This window comes from Danio rerio, chromosome 10, assembly GCF_049306965.1.
Source record: "Danio rerio strain Tuebingen ecotype United States chromosome 10, GRCz12tu, whole genome shotgun sequence".
Taxonomy (NCBI): domain Eukaryota; kingdom Metazoa; phylum Chordata; class Actinopteri; order Cypriniformes; family Danionidae; genus Danio; species Danio rerio.
This window is the reverse complement of record NC_133185.1, coordinates 5,726,569-5,738,797: the sequence shown is the minus strand read 5'-3', so window position 1 is coordinate 5,738,797 and position 12,229 is coordinate 5,726,569. Positions and strand designations below refer to the sequence as shown.

The 12,229-nt window shown below is 36.3% G+C and overlaps 1 protein-coding gene across 3 annotated transcripts in view; it reads right to left on the bottom strand.

Moving 5' to 3' along the window:
• Nucleotides 1-580: 580 nt before the first annotated feature.
• The window catches only part of sptlc1 (serine palmitoyltransferase, long chain base subunit 1), a 30,920-nt gene continuing 19,271 nt past the window's right edge, over nt 581-12,229 (bottom strand). Inside the window, 4 exon segments of one of the 3 annotated variants that reach the window (NM_001020471.1) lie at nt 581-1,328; nt 1,411-1,484; nt 6,755-6,872; nt 7,745-7,799. In NM_001020471.1, the coding sequence (NP_001018307.1) occupies nt 1,235-1,328; nt 1,411-1,484; nt 6,755-6,872; nt 7,745-7,799 (341 nt within the window). In that variant the 3' untranslated portion in view covers nt 581-1,234. 3 annotated transcript variants of the gene reach the window in all.

Genomic DNA, 12,229 nt, shown 5'->3' with positions numbered 1-12,229 from the left:
GCGCAGTAGGTAGTGCTCTCGCATCACAGCAAGAAGGTCGCTGGTTCGAACCTTGGCTCAGTTGGTGTTTCTGTGTGGAGTTTGCATGTTCTCCCTGCATTCGCGTGGGTTTCCTCTGGGTGCTGGACTTTCTCCAGAAGAAAAAATATTATCAGACATACTGTGAAAATTTCCTTGCTCTGTTAAAAATCATTTGGGAAATATTTAAAAAAAAATAAAACAAAATCAAAAGGGGCCTAATAATTCTGACTTCAAATGTATAATTAAAAGTGAATTGAGCAAATTTGTTATTTGAGAAGTGTGTTTTAGACTGGTAGCCATCCATATTAATCGGTGCCCAAAAAGTAGCTGTCAGTTTCAAAAAGGTTGGTGACCCCTGAACTAGATTAAAGTTAAAATATGAATGTTATGTTGATTGAACTAAACATTACATTAGCTTTCTGTAACTAACTTATGTTTACTAAAATAAATTAAGGTAAATTAACTTACGTGGAACTAGTGAACAAAGTTAATTAACGCCAACATATCATTTTTGACTGTATGCAAATGCTAAAAATATACAACAATGCAAATGCTAGTATTTATTTATATAAAGACTGAAATGTGTTTTATTCTTTGAATTTACATACATTTTGACAATTACAGATTCAAAACCAGACCATATTTAAGATCTCCGCTGAATGAGTGCAAGAAAATGACAAATGCGGAGTACATTCACATAGCATTCATTACCAAAAAGTCCAAAATTACAACAATAATTATAACAATAATTAATTTATGGATCCTGACAGAAAGAAATTAGAAAAAAAAAATCACATTCAAGGCATAAATATTCTGAAATGTGGTAAAGAAGCATCTCTTTGGTCAAAGGTTACAAAAGAATGTAAATACTAGTGTACATAAAAAGATACTTGTGTATATAAAAGCTATAATTACCATTGATTAGTAAAGATTTCAAGGTTTTTCAAGGCTTTGAACAGAACATAAACGGGTTTGATGCTGCACATGAGAGTGTCGGGAGTCAATTGCATTTATTTCAATGTGAAATGAAGACTACTAAAATAATCCACATTTTCTGTACACCAAACATAAATATACAAACAATCCGAGTGTATTTCTCTGAGGTCAAAGGTCACAGAACCTGCCAGGCTCTCGCTTTCCTTCCTCCGGTCAGTGATGACACTTTTAAAGCTTTACGGTGTGCGTGTGTGATGGATGTTGAAGCGACTGGTCTTCATTTCAGAACATGTAAAGCTGCTTCTCGAATACACTGTGCTGCCTTCTCGATTTCCTCCTGCGTTTGTTCGACGGTCACAACTACTCGAATGCTGAAGGACAAAATATTCAACATTTCAATAACAGGTCAAGACGGTTTTCATCAATTTTAGCAAATGACTTCCAGCTGATCACCTTGGCGGTGGAAGAAAGCGCTCTTCTTTGTCCAGGTAGCGAGCCAACGTTAGTGCGACCTGTCTGTCCAAACTCTGTAGGAGAGATTCATTTGTTTTAGTATCAGTGTTGCCAGATATAGCTGACTTTTTCCAGCCCAAAAGTGATTTAAAACCCGCCCAAACGCACAAAAAAGCCCAAAATATTAGATTAATATTAGATTATTTATTTTTAATTTATTTAAAATAATCTATTTGTCGAAATTCACCTAGTTACTCAAACAGTCATACTTTTTTTTTAACCATGCAGCAACCAACACCAGCCGTTACAGAACCACAACATGATACACTGCCCCCTCACCCACACACTGCAATTACTGTTGTGTAGATTGCACTACCTATAGACCAGGGGTCGGCAACCCAAAATGTTGAAAGAGCCATACTGGACCAAAAAAAAACAAAAACAAATATGTCTGGAGCCGCAAAAAATTAAAAGCCTTATATAAGCCTTATGATGAAGGCAACACATGCTGTATGTATTTATATTAGCTATATTAGCATACTATAAAAATGATTTAGTTGGCTACAAATACATAATGAGCCTTCATGATTAAATGTTTTTTTTTCCCTGCAGTGCATCCTGTAGAGAATGACGCACCACGTGACTACTCTGTTGTACGATGCCGTCTCAAGTTTAACTTAATTACAATATTAATGCATTATGTTTAATGTTCGAGTTTAACTTCATTACAATATTAATGAATTATGTTTAATGTTAAAGTTTAACTTCATTACAATATCAATGAATTATGTTTAATGTTCAAGTTTAACTTCATTACAATATTAATGCATCATGTTTTGCTTTGATGAAATTAAAGAAATGCAGTAAAGAAATCAGATTTTTGATGTTTTTTATTTTGAGGATTCCAAAAAACAACATCAAAATGAACGTGCATAACGTGCCCCTTACTGGGAATGTGCTCAACAAGGAAGGGTCAATCTCCAGGGGTGTGTGACAAGGAAAGACAGTCACGTTTTTTCCTTTCGCCACTCGCAAAATCTGCTCCCAAATGCAGTTTGCATATCAACGATCGCACCTTGTAAATAATCACCGTTGAGTGAGGGATCGGGATGGGCTTCTTTGAATTCTCTCAGGGAGGGAAAATGAGAAAGCGTGCCCCGCTGTAGCCTACATCTTTAGCAAAGACAGCTTACGCTCCATGGCGCATCACACAGCCGCCGGATAGTTTACAACAGCCACCTGCCTGGAGGTGTCTGGAGCCGCAAAAAATTAAAAGCCTTATATAAGCCTTATGATGAAGGCAACACATGCTGTATGTATTTATATTAGCTATATTAGCATACTATAAAAATGATTTAGTTGGCTACAAATACATAATGAGCCTTCATGATTAAATGTTTTTTTTTCCCTGCAGTGCATCCTGTAGAGAATGACGCACCACGTGACTACTCTGTTGTACGATGCCGTCTCAAGTTTAACTTAATTACAATATTAATGCATTATGTTTAATGTTCGAGTTTAACTTCATTACAATATTAATGAATTATGTTTAATGTTAAAGTTTAACTTCATTACAATATTAATGAATTATGTTTAATGTTAAAGTTTAACTTCATTACAATATCAATGAATTATGTTTAATGTTCAAGTTTAACTTCATTACAATATTAATGCATCATGTTTTGCTTTGATGAAATTAAAGAAATGCAGTAAAGAAATCAGATTTTTGATGTTTTTTATTTTGAGGATTCCAAAAAACAACATCAAAATGAACGTGCATAACGTGCCCCTTACTGGGAATGTGCTCAACAAGGAAGGGTCAATCTCCAGGGGTGTGTGACAAGGAAAGACAGTCACGTTTTTTCCTTTCGCCACTCGCAAAATCTGCTCCCAAATGCAGTTTGCATATCAACGATCGCACCTTGTAAATAATCACCGTTGAGTGAGGGATCGGGATGGGCTTCTTTGAATTCTCTCAGGGAGGGAAAATGAGAAAGCGTGCCCCGCTGTAGCCTACATCTTTAGCAAAGACAGCTTACGCTCCATGGCGCATCACACAGCCGCCGGATAGTTTACAACAGCCACCTGCCTATTCCGTGTGTCGCAGGCTATGACGCAAATCTTCGTTGACAGAAATGTTGAAAATAAATATTCTACACACTTTTACAGCATTGGAACAACGTTAAGATTGTTTGTCCTCCTATAGAAACCATATTAAAACAAAAATATATTTACCTCCCCCATCTTTTTCCGTTTTCAAACATTTTTTGAAAAAGCTCCAGGGAGCCACTGGGGCAGCGCTAAAGAGCCGCATGCGGCTCTAGAGCCGCGGGTTGCCGACCCCTGCTATAGACGAATTACCGTGTTTGTAACATCCAGGATGCATGCGCAGCAAGGCTGCAGAAAAAAAAACAGGAGCGCTAGCATTTACAGCGAGCGAATGAAATCCGATGTGGACCAGAGTTTGTTGTTGTCTTAGAAATACGTATTATTGATTACATATTATATATATTATTTATATAATGCTTTCAGCGTATTATAAGAGCTTGTCACCCAGTGATAAGCACAATTATTCAGCAAAATTACTGTTACATTGAGCGGCGTTCATCTGACAGGTCTATTTGCGATAGCGCCCTCCCAATGGATATTGGATAAGAGGAAATGGCCAAGGCGAGGCAGTGGCGCAGTAGGCAGTGCTGTCGCCTCACAGCAAGAAGGTCGCTGGGTCAAACCTCGGCTCAGTTGGCGTTTCTGTGTGGAGTTTGCATGTTCTCCCTGCATTCGCGTGGGTTTTCTCTAGGTACTCCGGTTTCCCCCACCGTCCAAAGACATGCGGTACAGGTGAATTGGGTTGGCTAAATTGTTTGTAGTGTATAAGTGTGTGTGTGGATGTTTCCCAGAGATGGGTTGCGGCTGGAATGGCATCCGCTGCGTAAAAATTTGCTGGATAAGTTGGCGGTTCATTCCGCTGTGGCGACCCCGGATTAATAAAGGGACTAAGCCGACAAGAAAATGAATGAATGAATGAATGAATGAAATGGCCAAGTATCCAGCCAGAAATACACAACTATCTCACTGAAACTCCAAATGATTTTACAAAGGAGAAGTTAAAGACCTACAAGTCTTTGGATGCCAACAATTTGGTTCTGTGTGGTCATGTGCAAGACATAATGCTCCATGATTACCGGCTTCAAAACTTTGTAGTGCTAAAAACCGAGGTTCTTCCTAGCCAAAGACAAGGAAAGAAGACAGAGCTGTACAAGGCCTGGGTAATCCTCAACAAGCAAAACAACTGCTGTTGGAGCCGTTTGTGATATTAATATATATTTATATTTTATTTGTTGCATGATTGATTAAGATTAATAATATTATAAAGTATTATTCTGTGTCACGGATCAAGTGGTTTAATGATATGGATTAACTCCACCTACATGTCACGTCAGCTCATCTGCTTACATAAGGGCACACAGGTGATGGGTGATCAGCTGGCAGGAGTAGCGGGGAAACAGTTTTTTGACTTATATAACGGCTCCATAATAACCAGATGATGCCGGAGACCGTTATAACTGCATTCTAACAGTGACCTGCACCTGTACGGCAGGGTATGTGAACTTACATGTTTACATTTCATTCTCAGCATTCAGCGTCCGCAGTGTAATTAACCATATTGAACTGTTTCTGCTGAAATCATTGCTGCAATCAAAAACGAGTAATGTGTATGATTCAGCATAGCGTGAACTTGAGAACTGCAGAGTCCAGATTCAGCTCCCTTTTAGCCAAAGACATCTGCTGTTGGCATTAAAAGCAGTGTGGTGTACGGTAAAAGTTAATTTTATTTTATTTCATTATTTTTAAAAATTATATTTGATTAATTATTTGACATTTACAATGGCTTTATGACAATCATGTTTATGATAGATTTATGACAAAGGTAAAAACAGATTGTGATATATTTGCATATACTCACAGAAATAAATGTACACGAGCTGTCACTGGGGTGGTCTCTTTTCAAAAGGTACACATTTGTACCTAAAACCTCAAGGTTAACCTCATTATAGTACCTTAGAAGTACAAAAGTGTTCCTCTTAATTTTTTTAGGTACTAATATATACTTTTGGGGTACCAATATGGACCCTTTAAGTACAAATTTGTACCTTTTGAAAAGGTACCACCCCAGTGACAGCTCACGTACCTTAATTTTTGAGAGTGTATGTAAAGTTATAACGAACAAATGTCGTTTTTGCATTTTAAACAACATAACTAGTGAACAGCAGACACTTAATGACTGTTGAACAGCAGACACTTAGGGTGCTTTCACACCTACACTTTTGTTTCGTAACGTGTCTCGTTTGCCCAGTTAGCGCGGTTCGATTGGCATATGTGAACAGGGCAATCGCGCTCTGTTCCGCGCCAAAGTAATCGCTCCGAGATCGCTTGAATGAGGTGGTCTCGGCTCGATTGAAACGAACCCCAGAGCGGTTCGATTGCAGTGAGAAAGCGATCCGATCCGAACGCGGTTATATCACAGTGTTTTATGCATACGTAATAGGCTTACGGCTATATGAAGAGAGAATTATGAGTATGGCGGGAAGTTTCGAGAGTCTCCGGATGCCCGCAAACGAGTGATGATCTCCTGGTAATCTTGCCTCTCCCTCCCTCAAATAGGCATCATCGCGCACCCTTCTCACCCCTCCCCACCGCGTCTCTCCTCAGACACGTCACGCGCACGCACCCTGTCAATCACCACCAAACCACCACCTCTCCTGACAGCTGAGCGGGACGCTGCAAAATAAACCCTGACACTCTGACCAATGTAAGGAGAAATTACTCGCACGTGACTTGTTTTAGCTCTTTTGGTCCGATTAGAAACTTTGCAGTGTGAAAGCGAACCGCTCCAAGAGCAAAGAGCAACAATGTAACAATTGTAATCTCTGTTTCGGAACAACTGAATCGATTCACAGGTGTGAAAGCACCCTTAATGACTGTTGTTAGAAACAGGCATAAAATCTCATTCACATTGCATCATGTCATGATTACAAAGGTTTCATGACAGACTTATGAACACCCCTTTAAGTAAAGCATTAACATATTTGTTTTCTTCCTTACTATGGATGTAAATGGCTGCTGGTTTCCGACATTCTTTGGGATATCTCGTTTTGTGTTCAAAAGAAAGAAATTGATAAATGTTTAGAGTAAATTGGGTGAACTCTTCATTAAGTGATTGATTTTTTACATGCAGATGCTCCAGTGACGTTCACAAATCAGCTTAGGTCAAACAGATCAGGCTGTGCATCCGGCATTAGACCACTGACTAATTTGCCTGTGATTTCTTTGCTTAACTTACGTAATCGACAATGGCTCGGAGCAGCTTCAGGTCATTCACTCGGGATCCTGTGCTGTTTTCCAGCTGTAGATGAAGAGCCGGAGCAAAAGACTCACCCACTACTTTCAGCCCTGCGGTCCTGCAATACATGACAGTAACATACTGAGCTATAGAACAAGGATGATATTTGCTCCTGGGTATAGTAAACTCCAGGAGAAGCATTATTTGTATTCCTTTAATGACAAAATTTACAATTAGGTTACCTAAAGGGATAGTTCACCCAAAATATTATTTAAATGTCACTGAATTAAATATGGGCAGTGGGCAGCACGATCGCCTCACAGCAAGAAGGTTGCTGGTTCAAGCCTCGGCTGGCTCAGTTGGCGTTTCTGTGTGGAGTTTGCATGTTCTCCCAGTGATCGCATGGGTTTCCTCCAGGTGATCCGGTTTCTCCCACAATCCAATGAGATGTGGGACAGGTGAATTGGGTAGGCTAAATTGTCTGTAGTGTATGTGTGTGACTGAGAGTGTATGGATCTTTCCCAGTGATGGGTTGCAGCTGGAAGGGCATCTGCTGTGTAAAACAAATGCTGAATAAGTTGGCGGTTCATTCCGCTGTGGTGACCCCAGATTAATAAAGGGACTAAGTCGATAAGAAATTTAATGAATGACTTAAATATTAATATGCATGCACTATTTACTCTTCCTCAAGTGGTTCCAAACATTTATTAGTTTCTTTTGTTTGTTGAACATACAAGAAGACATTTTGAAGAATGCTGAAAACGTGTAACCAACAACTTGCATTGTAGGAAAAACAAACACTATGGAAATCAATGGTTACCGGTTTTCAGCATTCTTCAGAACTTCTTTTTTTGTGTTCAACTGAAGAAAGAAAGTCGAAAAGGTTTGATTTAAGTAACAGGAGAGTAATTGATGACAGGATTTTCATTTTTGGGTGAACTATACCTTAAACATCTCATTTCAAGGACAAAAATATTAAAGTAGACTTGCCCTTGTAGTGCTTTGTGAACATTTCTGCACTTCTCCCGCAGAACCCTGAAAATTCCTGCAAGAGAAAGAGAAAATTTAGCCTAAAAGACTCAAGAAATTGTATGTGCACACTTTAACTCTTGGGCATCCTCAGGGATATTTTTTGTTATTATTTTGGCTTTGTGAATAGATATATATATATATATATATACACACAGTTGAAGTCAGAATTATTTGCCCCCCTGTTTATTTTTTCCTCAATTTCTGTTTAACAGAGATTTTTTTCAGCCCATTTCTAAACATAATACTTTTAATAACTCATTTCTAATAACTAATTTATTATAAATAATATTTGACTAGATATTTTTCAAGACACTTCTATACAGCTTACAGTGACATTTAAAGCTTTAACTAGGTTAATTAGGTTAACTAGGCAGGTTAGGGTAATTAGGCAAGTTATTGTATAACCATGGTTTGTTCAGTAGACTATTAAAAAATATATAGCTTAAAGGGGCTAATAATTTAACCCTTAAATGTTGTTAAAAAAAATTTAAAACTGCTTTCAATCTAGCCAAAACAAAACAAATAAGACTTTTTTTCCAGAAGAAAAATTATTATCAGACATGCTGTGAAAATTTTCTTACTCTGTTAAACATCATTTAGGAAATATTTAAAAAAGAAAAAGTAATTCAAAGGGGGGCCAATAATTCTGACTTTAACTGTATATGAGGCATGTTGATATGAATATAATAACACACACACAATTCAAAATTTGAGTCTTTTGTTTGAATATCCGCGTATGTTTCCGTGCTTAAAAATATTACATTGAGATCAACAGACTCAGCAGTTATTATGTAGATATGAAGGAGATGCTCAATCCACACACATCAATGTGGAATCGACTGCTTTTCTCCTGCTGAGAGTCAATCTGAAGCGGATCTCACCTCTGTGTTGAAGACCTGTCCGCCAACACTCAATGATGTAAATCAACACAACTTCTGCTGATACCATGATAAAACATGCTTGAAAAAAATATTTGCGCTAAACATTTTTCCATAATTAAAGACTAAATCAGTACCTTATGTTTCCATTTCAAATGAATACACTGTAAAAGCTAACAGTGAAAATCACAAAATGATACAGTTGAAGTCAGAATTATTAGCCCCCTTCAAATTTCTGTTCTTTTTTATATATTTCCCAAAAGATGTTTAACAGAGCAAGGAAATTTTCACAGTATGTCTGATAATATTTTTTTCTTCTGGAGAAAGTCTTATTTGTTTTATTTCAGCTAAAATAAAAGCAGTTATTAATAATAAACATAAAAAATAAACATTTTAAGGTCAAAATTAACAGCCCCTTTAAGCTATATATATATTTTTCACTAGTCTTCAGAAAAAAAACATCATTATACAATAACTTTTTTAACCTAACTTAATTAACCTAACTAAACGAGTTAAGCCTTTAACTGTCACTTTAAGCTATATAGAAGTATCTTGAAAAATATCTAGTCAAATATTATTTACTGTCATCATGGCAAAAATAAAATAAAAAAGTAATTAGAGATAAGTTTTTAAAACTATTATGTTTAGAAATGTGCTGAAAAAATATTTCCGCTAAACAGAAATTGGGGAAAAATTAACAGGGGGGCTAATAATCCTAACTTCAACTGTATATATATATATATATATATATATATATATATATATATATATATATATATATATATATATATATATATATGTATATAAAATATATAAATATAGCTTTGCATCTAATCTTGAGAGTTGACAGTAACAGATTCCAAATGCAAATAGCACACTTGAAATGAACTCTGGACCTTTTATCTGCTCATTTTAATTGGGATAATGAGGGAAAACACAACTGCTCATGGAACAGCTTTGAAGCCAATTGTTAGAATTACTTTTGGACCCTTAACAAGTGGGAGGCACATATAAAAACTGTTGTAATTCCTACAGCGTTCACCTGATTTGGATGTAAATACTCTCAAATTAAAGCTAACAGTCAGCAGTTAAAGCACATCTTTATTTTATTTCATGTTTTATCATACTAAATACACATTAGAGTTCTGTTAGGATGCCTCTAATAAAACACACAACATATTAAAGTGTCTTTGGTGTTTCCAGGGGTTTAAAAAAAAGAAAAGAAAAATGGGAAATCAAGGCTGTATGATGTCATTACCATCACAACACAGGACTCAGTGTCGCTAGTAAAACAGCTTATTTCTCTGGATTTGAACATTCTTCTAAAACATTTGGGATATTGAAAGTTCATAAGTCAGCAAAACTTATAACACAAATGTATGGTTTATGAATATTTAAATGAAAATCAAATCTAACATTGAGTTATTCCTTTCTGACCTCAGCAGACCAATGGTAATCTGAAGACATTTAGCAAAAGCGGATGTGAACTTTTCCAGAAATTCCCTTTGGCAAATTGTTTTAAACCTCCAAAACCCCAAACAAACTTTATTTGACCTGATTTGAGCTCAAATGACTTCAAAAGTGGTTCATTCTCGCATTTCACTTGAAGAAAACCTTTTTTTGTTACTTCAAAAACAGTCAAGAATATTCGAAGTCTCTTGATGAAGCATGATTCCCCCCTTCAATACAAGTCTACAGGATTTTCAGCTCTTTTATCATTCGCCAAGCAAAAGTCTGATGATCATACTTTTGGGGTTTTATTCAAATGCTTTAAATGTGAATAATAGTAATGGTGATGTCAACCTGGCAGATTCGGCTAAAAAAAGATGTCTGTTTTCTATATGAAAGTATGTGTGAGTGTCGCTGCAGATGGTTTGCATCAGGTGATTAGCAGAAGGTCTCTTTAAAGTCTAGCCAATTCCTTCACCCCAAACACTCAGTTAAAGAAAGGCTAAATAAATTGTATTTCAGGCGTATATACAGTTGAAGTCAGAATTATTAGCCCCCTTTTGATTTTTTTTTTCTCTTTTAAATATTTTCCAAATGATGTTTAACAGAGCAAGGAAATTTTCACATCATGTCTGATAATATTTTTTTTTCATGAGAAAGTCTTATTTGTTTTATTTCGGCTAGAATAAAAGCAGTTTTTAATTTTTCATGAACCATTTTAGGGAATAGGGACAAAATTATTAGCCTCTTTAAGCTATTTTTTTTCTCGATAATCTACAGAACAAACCACTGTTATACAATAACTTGCCTAATTACCCTAATCTGCCTAGTTAACCCAATTAACCTAGTCAAGTCTTTAAATGTCTCTTTAAGTTGTATAGAAGTTTCTTGATAAATATCTAGTAAAATATTATTTACAGTCATCATGGTAAAGATAAAATCAATCAGTTATTAGAAATGAGTTATTAAAATTATTATGTTTAGAAATGTGTAGAAAAAAAATTTCTCCCCGTTAAACAGAAATTTGGGATAAAATAAACACACACACACAATACTTTATATAAAGTTGAAACCAGAAGTTTACATACACTGTATAAAAAGGCACATAACCATTTTTTAAAAAGGCAGTTGTTAATGTGACTAAACCTTTTCTGTTTTAGGTAAGTTAGGATTATCACATTAGTTTCTGTTTTGCTTAATAGCAGAATAACAAGAGAGAGAATTGTTCAGAAATTGTTCTAATCTTTCTTTAAATTCAAATTTACAGACAATAAGATTGTTATGCCTCTGAAAAAGCTCATATGATGGTGTCAAGGTTTTGGAAGTTTCTGATTGACTAATTGACAACATTTGAGTTAATTGGAGGCACAACTATAGAATAGTATTTAAGGAAAACCTCAAACACACTGCTTCCTTGTGTGACAACATGGGAAAATCAACAAGCCAGAATCAACAAAAAACGGCATATTACAACTTGCTAAATTACACTGGGAAAAAAAGAATTCTTTTTAGAAACATGTCCTGTGGTCTGATGGAACTAAGATTGAACTGTTTGGCCATAATGACCAGTGTTACATTTGGAGGACAAAGGGGAAGCTTACAAGCCTAGAAACACCATCCCAACTGTGAAGTATGAGGGCAGCAGCATCATGTTGTGGGGCTGTTTTGCTGCAGGAGGGACTGGTCCACTTCACAGCATAGATGGCATCATGACGAAAGAACATTAAGTAGAAATACTGAAGCAACATCTCAATACATCAGCCAGGAAATTAAAACTTGGCCACAAATGGGACTTCCAAACAGACCATGATCCTAAGCATACTGGCAAACTAGTTAAAGTGTGTTTTATAGACAACAGAGTGAATGTTTTGGAGTGGCCATCACAAAGCTCCGATCTCAATCCTATAGAAAATTTGTGGGCAGAGTTGAAAAAGCTTGTGCGAGCAAGACAGCCTACAAATCTGACTCTTACACCAATTCTGTCAGGAGGAATTGGCCAAAATTCCTGCAAACAATTGTGAGAAGCTTGTGGAAGGATACCAAAAACATTTAACCAACGTTACATTTTAAAAGCAAAGCTAAAAAACAAACAAAGAAATGTGTGTAAACTTTTAAC